Source organism: Mus caroli, chromosome 5, assembly GCF_900094665.2.
Source record: "Mus caroli chromosome 5, CAROLI_EIJ_v1.1, whole genome shotgun sequence".
In the NCBI taxonomy this organism is placed as follows: domain Eukaryota; kingdom Metazoa; phylum Chordata; class Mammalia; order Rodentia; family Muridae; genus Mus; species Mus caroli.
In genome coordinates, this window is record NC_034574.1 from 135545158 (window position 1) to 135556998 (window position 11841).

Consider the following 11841-nt stretch of genomic DNA (forward strand, 5'->3'; position numbering starts at 1 on the left):
CCTCCCGAGTGCTGGGATTAAAGGCGTGCACCACCACGCCCGGCTCTATTCTCTTTTTTAAAAAAAAATCCTTTGGCTTTTTTCAGGACAGGGTTTCTCTGTGTAGCCCTGGCTATGCTTGAACTTACTCTGTAGACCAGGCTGGACCAGAACTCAGAGATCGGCCTGCCTCTGCCTCCTGAGAGCTGAGATTGTAAGTCACCACACCTAGCTTGTTTTGTTTCTGTGATTACATAGCACAGGCAAGCCCAAACTCACTATATACCCAAGGGAGCATGCTCTTGCACTACTCAGTCAAGAGATCCATCTGCCTTTGCGTCCTAAGTACTAAAAGTACAGGCACATACGCACCACCATGACAGTTAATATGACTTAGTCAAATCCAGGGCATCATGCATGCTATGAGCTACATGCTCCTCCTGCTTTGGTTGGTGTTGTACTTTGAACGTTTTGAGACAGGGTCTCATTATTTAGCGGCATTGGAACTCTCTCATTATATAGTCCATGCTAGCCTCCAATTCAATAGAGATCCCTCTGTCTCCCAAGGGCTGGGACTAAAGGCCTACCCCACTGGGTGTGGCAGCCTTGAAGCCTAAAGATTATAACTTTGAGGCAAATCTGAGCTCTACTGAATCCCAACCTGGGCCACACAGGAAGACCCTTAAAAAGTCAAATAAACCAGAAAGTTGAGATGAAAGTATCCAAGTCTGGGTGTGTGGGTAGGGTAGCCATACTCGTGATCCAGGCATTTGAGATGAGAAGGCAAGAGGATCAGGAATTCGGGGCTGGCGAGATGGCTCAGTGGTTACCAACACTGACTGCTCTTCCAGAGGTCCTGAGTTCAGTTCTCAGCAACCACATGGTGGCTCACAATCATCTGTAATGGGATCTGATGCCCTCTTCTGGTGTGTCTGAAGACAGCTACAGTGTACTCACAAAAAAAGGGGTGGGGGGGGGAATCAGGTATTCAAAGCTTGACTGAGCTACACATAACATGGAAGCATTTTAGTCTGGCTATTATGAAAAAAAAAAGGGGGGGAGTACAAATAAAAAGCAATGAAGACCTGGGGTACTGCTCAGGGGTAGCTCCAAGGCCCCTGGGGTTGATCACCACCAGTCCCAAGATAAAATAAAAGCGTAGGTAGGTTGACCCCCGGTGGCTAAGGACTATGCTCCAGCCAGAGAGCGTTAGAAGGAAATTCCAAAGCCCTGGGAGAGGTGTGGACGGGCCTGAGGGATCTGTGAGTCACCCGCTAATGATGTCCGTAATTACAGCAATCACTTTTTCAGTGACTTCCAGAGGGCTGGGCCTGGGTCAGGCACCTGGCCTCATCCTGCCTCATCAAATGTCACAAGGCAAGGTAGCGTTCAGTATTAATTGGTCCACTTTGTAGATGGGAAAATTGAGACTCACAGACTCATCAAAGGCAGAAAATCAAGACTTCAGTCTCAGGCTTGGGCAGGTGTGATAGGGTCACAGGGCAAGCGGATGGTTTAAGCTCAGTCCTCTGGATCCAAGTGGTCGGAGAGAAGTGATTCACACAAAGTGTCCTCTTGAATATACACTGAAGCACATACAAACATGCATAGACACATGTGCATACAGAAGCACTCGCATTCACACATACACATGCACAATAAGAAGAATCCAAATAGTGATGGGTCATGAACGCCATTCATCCCTGCACTCAGAAAGCAGAGGCAGGCAGCGCTCTGTGAGTTTGAGGCCACCCTGGTCTTCAGAGCAAGTTCCAGGAAAAACAAACAAACAAACTCATTAAAAATAAATAAATAAGGGCTGGAGAGATGGCTCAGCAGTTAAGAGCACTGACTGCTCTTCCTGAGTTCAATTCCCAGCAGCCACATAGTGGCTCACAACCATCTGTAATGGGATCTGATGCCTTCTTCTGGTGTGTCTGAAGACAGCTATAATTGTAATCACTCATAAATAAATAAATCTTTAAAAAATAAAATAATAGTAAAAATAAATAAATAAATGAAAATAACCATCAGCCCTAGAACAGCCAGCCTCCAGATAAAGTAGCTTCTTATCAAAGGATTCCAGGTTCAGAACTGCTGAGGAATGTGTGAAATTGTTAGAAAAGGTATTCAAGCCCTAGACCCTCCCTGGGGGATTCTAGACAGGGGCTCTACCACTGAGCCACGCCCCCAGCCCCTAACTGGGGGATTCTAGGCAGGGGCTCTACCACTGAGCCACGCCCCCAGCCCCTAACTGGGGGATTCTAGGCAGGGACCCTACCACTGAGCCATGCCCCCAGCCCCTAACTGGGGGATTCTAGGCAGGGGCTCTACCACTGAGCCACGCCCCCAGCCCCTCACTGGGAGATTACCACTGAGCTGCATCTCACCGGTCCTACTTTTTATCTTCAGTCAGCATCTCACTATGTGATGGCTTTTACTTCCACCAAAGGCAGATGAGATGCTTCTGTGGGCAAGAGGGACGACAAGGACCCCTGGCTCCTGGCTGGGGATCTGACTCGGTGGCATGAGCACATGACACTGGGTTTCACTGTCAGCAACACAACAAACAGGCTCAACTTTAGATGGTGGGTTTTTCTTTTTTTGATGAGTTTTGTTTGTTTTTGAGACAGTGTCTTACAAAAATCCCAGGATGGCCTCAACCTATCTCCACCCGTGAGCCAAGATTACAGGTATATGCTACCAATGCAGGGCTGGGGGTCAAACCAAGGGTTTCACCATGCATGGTTAGTAAACATTCTATCAAGTGAAGTGAAAGTCCTGGCCCCTTTAGTTGGGGTTGGAATGCCTGCCAAGATGGCAAAGAGCGCATCACGGCGTGGAAACAGAATCAGATTTGGCAGCCAGTCCACCAAAAGGAGTCAAGACCATCCCTAACCGGCCACAACTAAGTCACATGGTTCACTTGTAGACTGAGGCAGGATCTTAAGTTCCAGATTATGTTCTCAGATATGCAGTAAATTGACAGTCTACGGGGGCTATAGCAGACCCTGTCTTCTAAATATGATATCTATGTGTACATACAGGTGTGTGTGCATGTGTCTATTTATAACAACAACAACAAAATACAAAAACACCCCACCACCCCAAGCGATTATCATATACAGTCCTAAATTCCAAGCATTCAAGAGGATCAGGTATGAGAATCGAACCATGAATTCCAGGCCAGCCTGAGCTTCATAAAACTCTTGTCCTAAAAGGAAAAAATAAAAATAAAAAATAAAAAGTCAGGCGTGGTGGCTCACGCCTTTTATCCCAGCACTCTGGAGGCAGAGGCAGGCGATCTCCTTGAGATTGAAGTCAGGCTGGTCTACACAGCCCAGCGAAGTCCAGGCCAGTCAGAGCTATACAGTGAGGCTTTGTTTAAAAAAATAGAAAGGGGGTGGAGGTGCCTCAACCCATCTTGTCCCTGTTCCTCCCACCCTATGAACATCTCTGACCAAAACCCAGGGTCTCTTTCTTTGTATGTATGTGTGTGCATGTATATGTACATACACACACACATACACATACACACACACACACACACACACACCCTTCCCCTTGTATGCTTATTTTGGAAGAATTTCAACTTCAGAGAAGCTCAAAATAGTTACAATGAACTACCATCACCTTCCCGGGCTCTAACCACACCTCTCAGTTTGTTATCTGCTGTTACCTGCCATCTCCCTGGAACATGCCCAGACACCTATATTGTAAGTAGTCGTTTTTTCCCACTTGCCCCAGCCGTCTGCAAGACAGTGGCAGACATGGTGTCCCTGGTCCCTAAATTCCGAGTCCTTATTCCCAGGAAATAAGAACAGCATTTAAACAGCCGAGGTAGTGACTGGTGTCTGGGGATACTGTACTGACTCACCGCTGTGGGCTGATCTGCGGCTCATATTCCAATCTTTCCAATTGCCTCCACGATCCTTTGAGACGGTTTTTCCCTTAAACCAAGACCCAATCTCGGCTACACACTGCCTGTAGCCACAGTCAGTTTTTCTGTTGTCTCCTAAAACACTAACGGCTCCCTGCCTACCTTTGCCTTACACACCACTGACTTTTTTTTTTTTTAAGTCCATGCCAGTTTTGTAAAATGGCTGTTTAAAATTCCAAGACTTCATTGCTGGTCTTCAGGGACCGGGTAAGATCCGCCCCACCCCATCCAGTCTATCTCCCACTGGGCTCTCAAACCTCTGATCCCTCACCCAGCTCTGTTTCTGCATTCTGTCAACTTTCTGCTCTTCAGACACACAAAAGAGTTCATTCTGGGGATGGCTGAGGTCAAGCCCTCTGACCTGGCCCTTCACCCCAAGGGCCAGACCAGACCCAGGGCGTTTTATTTCCTACATGGCCTGTGTCCTCATGATTTGTGTGTTTATTGCCTGGCTCCCACACTAGAAAGTGAGCCCCAAGGAGGCGCAAAGCCTTCAGTGTGTTTGGTTCCCTTACACAGTTCCAGGGCCCAGCGCGGTTCCCCGGTGAGCAGAGAGGCTCTTAGAAACCATTTGCCAAGCAAATGAACGATCGATCGAAGAAGGAAGGAAAAGCAAGGCTTAGGCTGGTGAAACTCCAAAAGGCACCGCCAAGATGAGCCAGAGGGTAAAGTGACCTGTGGCCACACCTGAGTCTGATCCCAGGACCTCCACTGGGCAGGAGAGAACCAACACCAGCAAGTTGTCCTCAGACCTCTGCAGGCAGGTGTGTGCACAATGCGGTGCGGTGTGTACACAATGCAGTGCGGTGTGCGCACACACTCGAACACACACACATTGAAAATAGAATTAAAAAAAAAATAGAAGACAAGCAGGAGGTGACCACTTTAAGAACCAGGGAATCCAATGGGCCCTCCTAGGTTCTAGAACCTTCCCCATGCCTTCCTCTACTGCCTTCTGACCAAAGGGAGGAGAAAAAACAAGCAAACAAACTTATCTCCTCATCCCTTGTCTCCAGCAGCCAGTCCTAACTGATTAATCTTTCTAAATCAATCCCAGGAGGCTGACAGGGTGGATTCCAGAGCTGGGAGCCCAAGGCTGGTTGCCTATTGTCCAAGGGCCAGGTCAAAGTGCAGTACCTCCTGAGTCTACATCCCTGCGTCCCGCCCCTCATTCAATCCAGGGTGTGGGTTCAGAGAAAATAAGCACCCAGATACAAAATCTCGCTAACCGCACTTTACACTGAAAGATGGATCCTTCCCAGGGCCCCCAACTCCAGAAATTAAGTCTCACTGACAAGCTGTGAATATTCACTGCTCAAACTACAGCAGGACCTTACAGCAAGGGGAAAGAAAGAAGCTGCCACCCCTGCCTAATCTGACGGGTGTATGTGTGTGGTGTAAGGGTTGGGGTGTATGTGTATGTATGGTGTGTATGTATTGTGGTGTGTTTGTGTAATATGTGGTGTGGTGTGTGTGCATGTGTGTGTGTGTGTGTTTTCTAGATTTTCTAGGCTGGCCTGCCCCAATTACCCCTGCTCCCTCTATCTCTGCCTCTGAGTGCTGCCTAAGTAGTTGTTTGCCTCCATGCTGACACCCCGTTCTTTATTTTATTTTGAATTTCACCTGAGGAAGGGGCTAGAGCCCTCATACAAACCCACATCAAAGTAGAAAGCTTTGCCTACAACGGACGCTCACCCAACAGTCCTGCTCCCCGGAGGTCACCAGGCCAAGCTCCCCCTGCCTAGTGAACTTTCACTAGGGCTTCTGCACCCCAGCAGCCACAGGCAGGGGCATCCTCCAACCGGACCAGCCCAGAGGTAACAAAAACCCTCTTCCCTCTAGGCTGCGTGAACCCTAGCAAATCGCTCAGTTTCCCTGACATTTTATACAAAAGTAAACAAATAAAGACCCGGTCTGATAAGGCTGCCAAGATCTAAGGAGCTGGCAGCCAGAAAAAAAGCACCGGGTGGTGCCCCTATGCAAAGATCTAGCACCTGCACCCCCTGCAAAGAAAGCCAGGTGGGGGAGGGGTGTCTGGAGTCTCCATCCCCGCCAGCTCCTCCCGTTTGAATGGGGTGCAGTCCCATTTCGTGGTTAATGGGATTAAGTACGGCTTCATCTCTGGGCCTTGACCTGAGGTCCGGTCTATCTGCCCCATCTGGAGGTGGGGACAGATGGGACCAGTGGGAAGTCATAAAGCTGCGAGGGCCCCCACTCTTCCCTCTCTGGCAAGCAAGGCCTCAAGGGGACAACTGCAGTGACTTTCCTCCCATTTCCTCCAGGCCCTCGAGCTACCCTGTACAGAAGTCGACCAGCTCCAAGCAGAGAAGGCCATGACACAGGATTCCAAGGCTGCTTCCAGCTGGATTGCCTAGTCTATGCCTCTGTCACATCATCCACTAGATGAGGGGTTAACCATGGAAGGCAGTCTGACTATGCTACGCCACCAGGGTTGGAAAATGCTGTGCACTTAGAACGACAGCAGCAAGGAATGGCTATCGGCGCTGCTCTCAGCCAAGCCTGGGCCAGATCCCAGGCAGACCTGGAGCAGGCGACAAGCTGAGATTCAGCCAGCCAGGAACACCCTGAGGTCAGATTCCCAGGCCACAGGAGGAGCCCCTGCCGCCACTTCCAGCTAAACCAACCAACCCAGAGATCCCAAAAGTCCAAAAATGCACACACCCATAAACTTCCAAAGGCCCCTCTCAAACGGGGTTGGCCCAAATGGCCTTTGTATCCCAAAGCCCTCCCCAATTCTTGCCTTGGGAATGGTCTGATGCCCCACCTGGGTCACAGGGCACCATTCCTGTATGAATCTGGTCTTGTCACCACCCCCAAGCCCCAAGCGGACGCGCCTCTAGTTCTCAAGGGGCACACGCACACCAGGGGAGATGACCCGGGTCCCCGCGCCCCGGCCGGCGGGGATCTCTGCTCGCCCCTCCCCCGCCGGCGCTTCACAAAGGCCCTTTGTCCCGCTGAGTCCCGGACTCCCAATTCTAGAAAAGTTCCAGGAGAAAAATATCAAAGGCAGAGGCTAATTCGGCGAGCCGTGGTCATCCTGGCGGGCAGGGGAAGATACTAAAGTGGTGGCTCTGAGCCCCCAGGGTGTCCAAGTCTTGTTCCAAAGGACGAGGGAGTGAGTTCCTGGGAAAATCGACCAGGTTTTGTTTTGTTTTGTTTTAAAGGAAGAGCTGGAGTGTTCTCCTTAAGCCAAGCGCAGAAGTGAGGAGCAGCCGGGGAGGAGGTACCGGCTTACGAAGCCGCCACCAGGCAGATCTGCAGGTCCCAGACTCCCTGTCTTCCGGCGCACGGTGACCAAGACTTGGCTCAGTCCCGCCTGTCCCTCTGCTCCTTCCCTGTGCATCCCAGGGAACGGTAAGGGACTGGGCCTTCTCAGCCACCACCTCCTGCGCGTCACCATGGGGTACCCCCTGAAGTCGGTTGCACCGACCTATATCTTCCCCAGATAACCAGGGTCCCTAAGATTTTAAGGGTTCACCAGAGATCAGGCTCCTAAAACTGTGGTCACTATTCTCCTTCATTCTCCCACACCCACCCTTGGAGGCGTGGAACCGCCCGGGACGCGGCTACACACGGGGACAGAACCCAAGACCCACCAGTGCTTGCCAAGAAAAAGACCCATACGGGAGCGGCTGTCTGTCTCCTGGGGTGTGGAGCTAACACACTGTTTTCGCGCCTACAGGTTTTTATTTATTTTATTTTTTATTTTATTTTTGCAAACTCCTCTTCCTCAAGAGCCCTCGGACTGGGATCCCCTAGGGTGATTGTGACTGCAGACACTTGAGCCTCAGGAGGACTGAGACTACCTGGTACACTAGGGACAGGTCTGTCTTCCTGGAGACCGACTTCTGCGCTAGGAGCTGAGCGAGCCTCCTGCACACCCTGGTGAAACCGGACAGAGACGCCAGCTCCAGCCGCCTAGGTTTGAGCTGGGCTCCCGCCCTAAGATCCCCATCAAAGCTGGAGGGTGGGTGCCAGCGCAGTGCGCAACACTTACCCGGGTGCGGGTGAAGGTTGAGACCGGCCATGTATTTCCCGGGCGGCGGGGGACCTGGCAAGCCCGAGGAGGGCAAGCGTCCGGCGGTGGCCGCGCCCACGCGGTGGCTGTCCATGGCCAAGCCGGACAGCAGCGGCGGCGGGGGGCCGTGGACGGACCGCTGGGGCCCGAAATCTCGGCCATCCATCCTCCGCGGGAGTGCCGCGATCAGCCTCCCCACCCGGCCCGCCGGCCTGCTTCAGTGGGACTTAAAAGTTCGGCCTCGATGTAGTCCTAGTGTCCTCGGGTGGCGGGCGCTCCGCGGCGTGCATGGCGGCGGCCAGCGGGGCTTGCGCTCAACCACGGGCCCGCGGCCCCGGGCGCATAAACCGCCCGCGGTGAGTCCCCTCCGGGCGGCTGAGTGGAGATGAGGAAGGAGGCGTACACGGTATCTTTGGTGAGGGAAGACCGCGGAAGACACAGAAGAGGGAAGGGGGAAAAGGGGAGGGGAAAGAGAAAAAAAAGAAAGAAAACAAGTTTCAGAAAGTCGCCTGGCCCTTCAGGGTAGGAGAGTAGCGAACCGAGCTGGTGACCAGAAATAAAATCGGGAGTAGCCGCCCCCTCTCCTCGAAATGCGAAAACCTATGGTCCTTCCTACAGCAGTTCAGGGTTCCCAGGGACGTGGCTCAGGAAAGCGGCCCGGCTCGCTGTGTCCCAGCCCCGTCTCTTGCCTGCGAAGTTCTCCGTAACTGGGGAAGGCCACTCAACAGACCGCGCCCGTTAAGCTAAATCCAAACCCGTAGTTTATTTTTCAGGCGTCACAAGCTCTGGAGGTTTAAAACTTCGAATGCTTTTGAGTTGGTTGAAATGTGTCCATAACGCCATACCACTATCTGATTCGCAAAGTTTAATGTTTAACCTTTTTGGGGCCCTCGTCTTCCCTTTTTTTTTTTCCCCTCCCGAGTTTTGGATCTCCTTGTGAGCCGCGAATAATAATAATAATAATAAAAGGGGTGTTCGGTTTAGGGGCTTTTTGTTGTTGTTTACCAAGGTCAGATACGAAACGGGTTTATTTTTAAAGGAAGATCACCGCCCCCCTCCTGCTGCCCCCGTTGGGCCATTGGGAGTCGCAGAATCCGAGTCCCCGAGACGTGGCATTCTCGCCCGTGAACTGGAAAAAGACTCCTTCAAAACAAGATTTGGTTTCATTTTCCAACGCCCGGGCCTGGGAATACCGATGCCCGGAGAACGTGGCTTGGTGTGGAGGATTTGGGGATCATCAGAGAAGAAAGAAGGGGTCTCCAAAGATCTCGATTCTACCCTAGCTTTGTGACCCACACCCCCAAAATAACCTACAAAGAAAAAAAAAACTTAACAGCGCGGGCCAGCGGAGGGGCGCCTCCCCAGCATCGGGTAAAACCTCCTGTAATTCCTATTTAAGCTGTTTGTTTAAAAGATCTGTCGCTTTCCTGTTCCCGAGGGGGTAGGGAGGTCTCAGAGAGCCCACCCTCCCCTCCCTGACTACCAGCCCCAGACCACTCTAGACCCCCTGGTTCCGGGAGAACCGAGGCGCTCTAGCAGAGAGACTAAGCCACAGCTCCCGGGTGACCAGCCGCCCTACGCCCAGACCCAAAAGTCCTCTTCCCCCAACTTTGCTAAGGACGCCTATTTTAACGTGGCTTTGGTTACAAATACCCCCTCTTCCTCTCGCCCGCCCTCGCTCTTATCAGGCTCTGGTTACCAGAATCGCGTTTACTTTTGAAAAAATCTAGGATCGTCACAGCCCGGGATACTTGTCTCAAAGGCGCCAGGAGCTTCCCGCATACACTTAAAGATAATATTCATTAAAGGCAGCGTTTTGAAAAAGGCAGTGCCCAGGCGCCCCACTTTAAGGAAGTCGGGGTGAAGCCCTACGGAGCAGCCTTTGCCATGGCCGAGAAGCTGGCGTGGCTATCTGCGGGGTTCCACTGCGTCCTTCTCTACTTTTCCCCTCTTAAATGCAGCTAAAATGGCTGAATTCCGGCTTTTAATTAAAAACAGCCTATAATCGAAACCGTCTCGGCGTCCCCGGGCTAGCCCGCCGCCTGCCGGGAACCAAGTAGGGAACCGCCGCCCTCGGCAGTGCTGCAGACTGAGAGCTCGGGTGGGAGTCCAAGGCGCAGCGATGCGTCCTCTCCCCCTGATCCCTGCCCTCCGCTTCCCTTCTGGGGACCCCGACTGTTTCGGGGACCTCCTGCTTTGCGGACCCAAAGGGTATGCTGCACAAGTTCGGGGAGCATCGGGGCCCGGAGCGTACCTGGCGCGGCGGGGCTCCGGGCTCCAGGCTCCGACGGCGACTCCGGCAACCGCCGCGGTTCCTGGCGCGGCTAGGCGCCCGTACTGCCCGCCATCCCTCGGCCGCCGCTCCCCTCCGCCACCCGCAGCCGCCTCACACTTTTTGCCCGCCTTTCCTTTTTTTGGTAGAAAACCGCTCCCCGGGCCGGGCGCGCGGCGCGCCAACTCCTCCGCCCTCCCGCGGCCCCGCTCCCGCAGCCCCCGGAAAAGCCAGCTTTCCTCCCGCCGAGCTCCCCGCTTTTTAATAAAATCCAGGTAGCGCCGGTTTAAAGAATCCCAAATCTCCATATACAGCCCGGGATTGGAAAAGGTACATTACACAACCCCCCTTTCAAGTTCCTCTCGCTGGATCTAAAAAAAAAAAAAAAAAAACCGAAGTGGGGGGGCTGAAGGGGGACGGGGGGAGGGGAGCCTCGCAGGCGAAGAAACACGCATTGTTCCCGGGTGCGCACCCTCCCCTTCGGGCCAGCCCCCGGCCGCAGCGCATTGGTCCCGCTCGCCGCCCATCACGCGCATGTAAACACCTTGGCCCTCAGCCATTCCTATAAAACCAATTACGGACCTCGGGGCTCCAGCAGTTTCCAGGCTCCCCACGGCGGGGCTGAATGATCAAAACTGGTGGTGAGAATTTTTCCGAGCCGTTTCTAGGCAGCCCTCCCCCTCACCAGCTCCAGCAGACCCCCCCTTCTTTCTCCTTCTCCCTCCCCCCACATCCCAGCCCCTCCTCCTGCGTCTGGGCTGAGTGATCAAAATAGAGGAAGATGGTTGTCGCCGCAATCCCGGGCATTGCAAGGCCTCCTGTCAGCTTCCTTCTTCGGGAGGAGGTGACAAGCTAGCCGGGAAGAGCCCGGAGCCGGCGAGCTGCACATTGCGCCCGCGCCCGGCGCTCCCTCTCTAGGGTGCCACTCCAAAGAGCGAGGTCCAGACGCCAAAATAACAAGGCCTGCTTCTCTCTCTGTCTCTGTCTCTCGCTCGCTCGCTCGCTCCTTTTAAAATAAAGCAGCGATTCATTCCCTGTCCCCCTAGCAGTCGCGGTCGGGTGGGGTGGGCAGGCAGGCGACAAGGACTTTTTTTTTTTCCTTTTGCCCCAGCCTGCGGGTCCCCTCCCTGAAACGCGGTGTCAGAAGGCTTTACTGATTAATATTTTGGACAGGCCGCGGCGGTCGGCAGCGGTGAGTTGCATCTTATAAAAAGGTTCCTATAGAAACCCGGGCTGTGGGGCTCTGCGGCCGAGTGCGCGCCCCTCCCCAAAGCCCCTTTTGGCGTGGGCGCCCCTCCTTCCCCCNCCCCCCCCCCAAGAAAAACCAGAGCAGAAAAAAGGATTAGATCGGCGGAACGCGAGCTGAATCCCTCTCGGTTCTGACATTTCAGCCCTATTAGCATTTCTCCACGGGGCCTTCTGAAACCTATTAAGGTGTAATATTAAAAACCTCTTGGCTGGGGGCCTCTCTCGCCTTCCATCCACCGCGCCCCCTCCAGGGAGGGCGAGACCGGGAAAGGGAAAAAAAAAAATCTGTTGAGCTCAGAGGAAGCAAGCCAAGCCAAAAAGTGCTTGGCTGGCCACGGCGGCCAGAGGGGGAGGGGAGCATCA

At 53.2% G+C, this 11841-nt stretch overlaps 1 protein-coding gene across 8 annotated transcripts in view; it reads right to left on the minus strand.

The window, feature by feature from the left end:
• Positions 1 to 10603, minus strand: part of Tnrc18 (trinucleotide repeat containing 18) — a 93972-nt gene extending 83369 nt beyond the window's left edge. For 6 of the 8 annotated variants that reach the window (XM_021161707.2, XM_021161706.2, XM_029477004.1 and 3 more), the window contains exons 1-2: positions 10213 to 10571; positions 7938 to 8368 (exon numbers count right to left, since the gene is read on the minus strand). In XM_021161707.2, the coding sequence (XP_021017366.1) occupies positions 7938 to 8124 (187 nt within the window). In that variant the 5' untranslated portion in view covers positions 8125 to 8368; positions 10213 to 10571. Of the gene's footprint in view, positions 1 to 7937; positions 9549 to 10212 lie in introns of those variants that run through there. The other 2 variants (XM_029477008.1, XM_021161705.2) reach the window with 2 other exon arrangements.
• Between the last annotated feature and the right edge of the window lie 1238 nt (positions 10604 to 11841).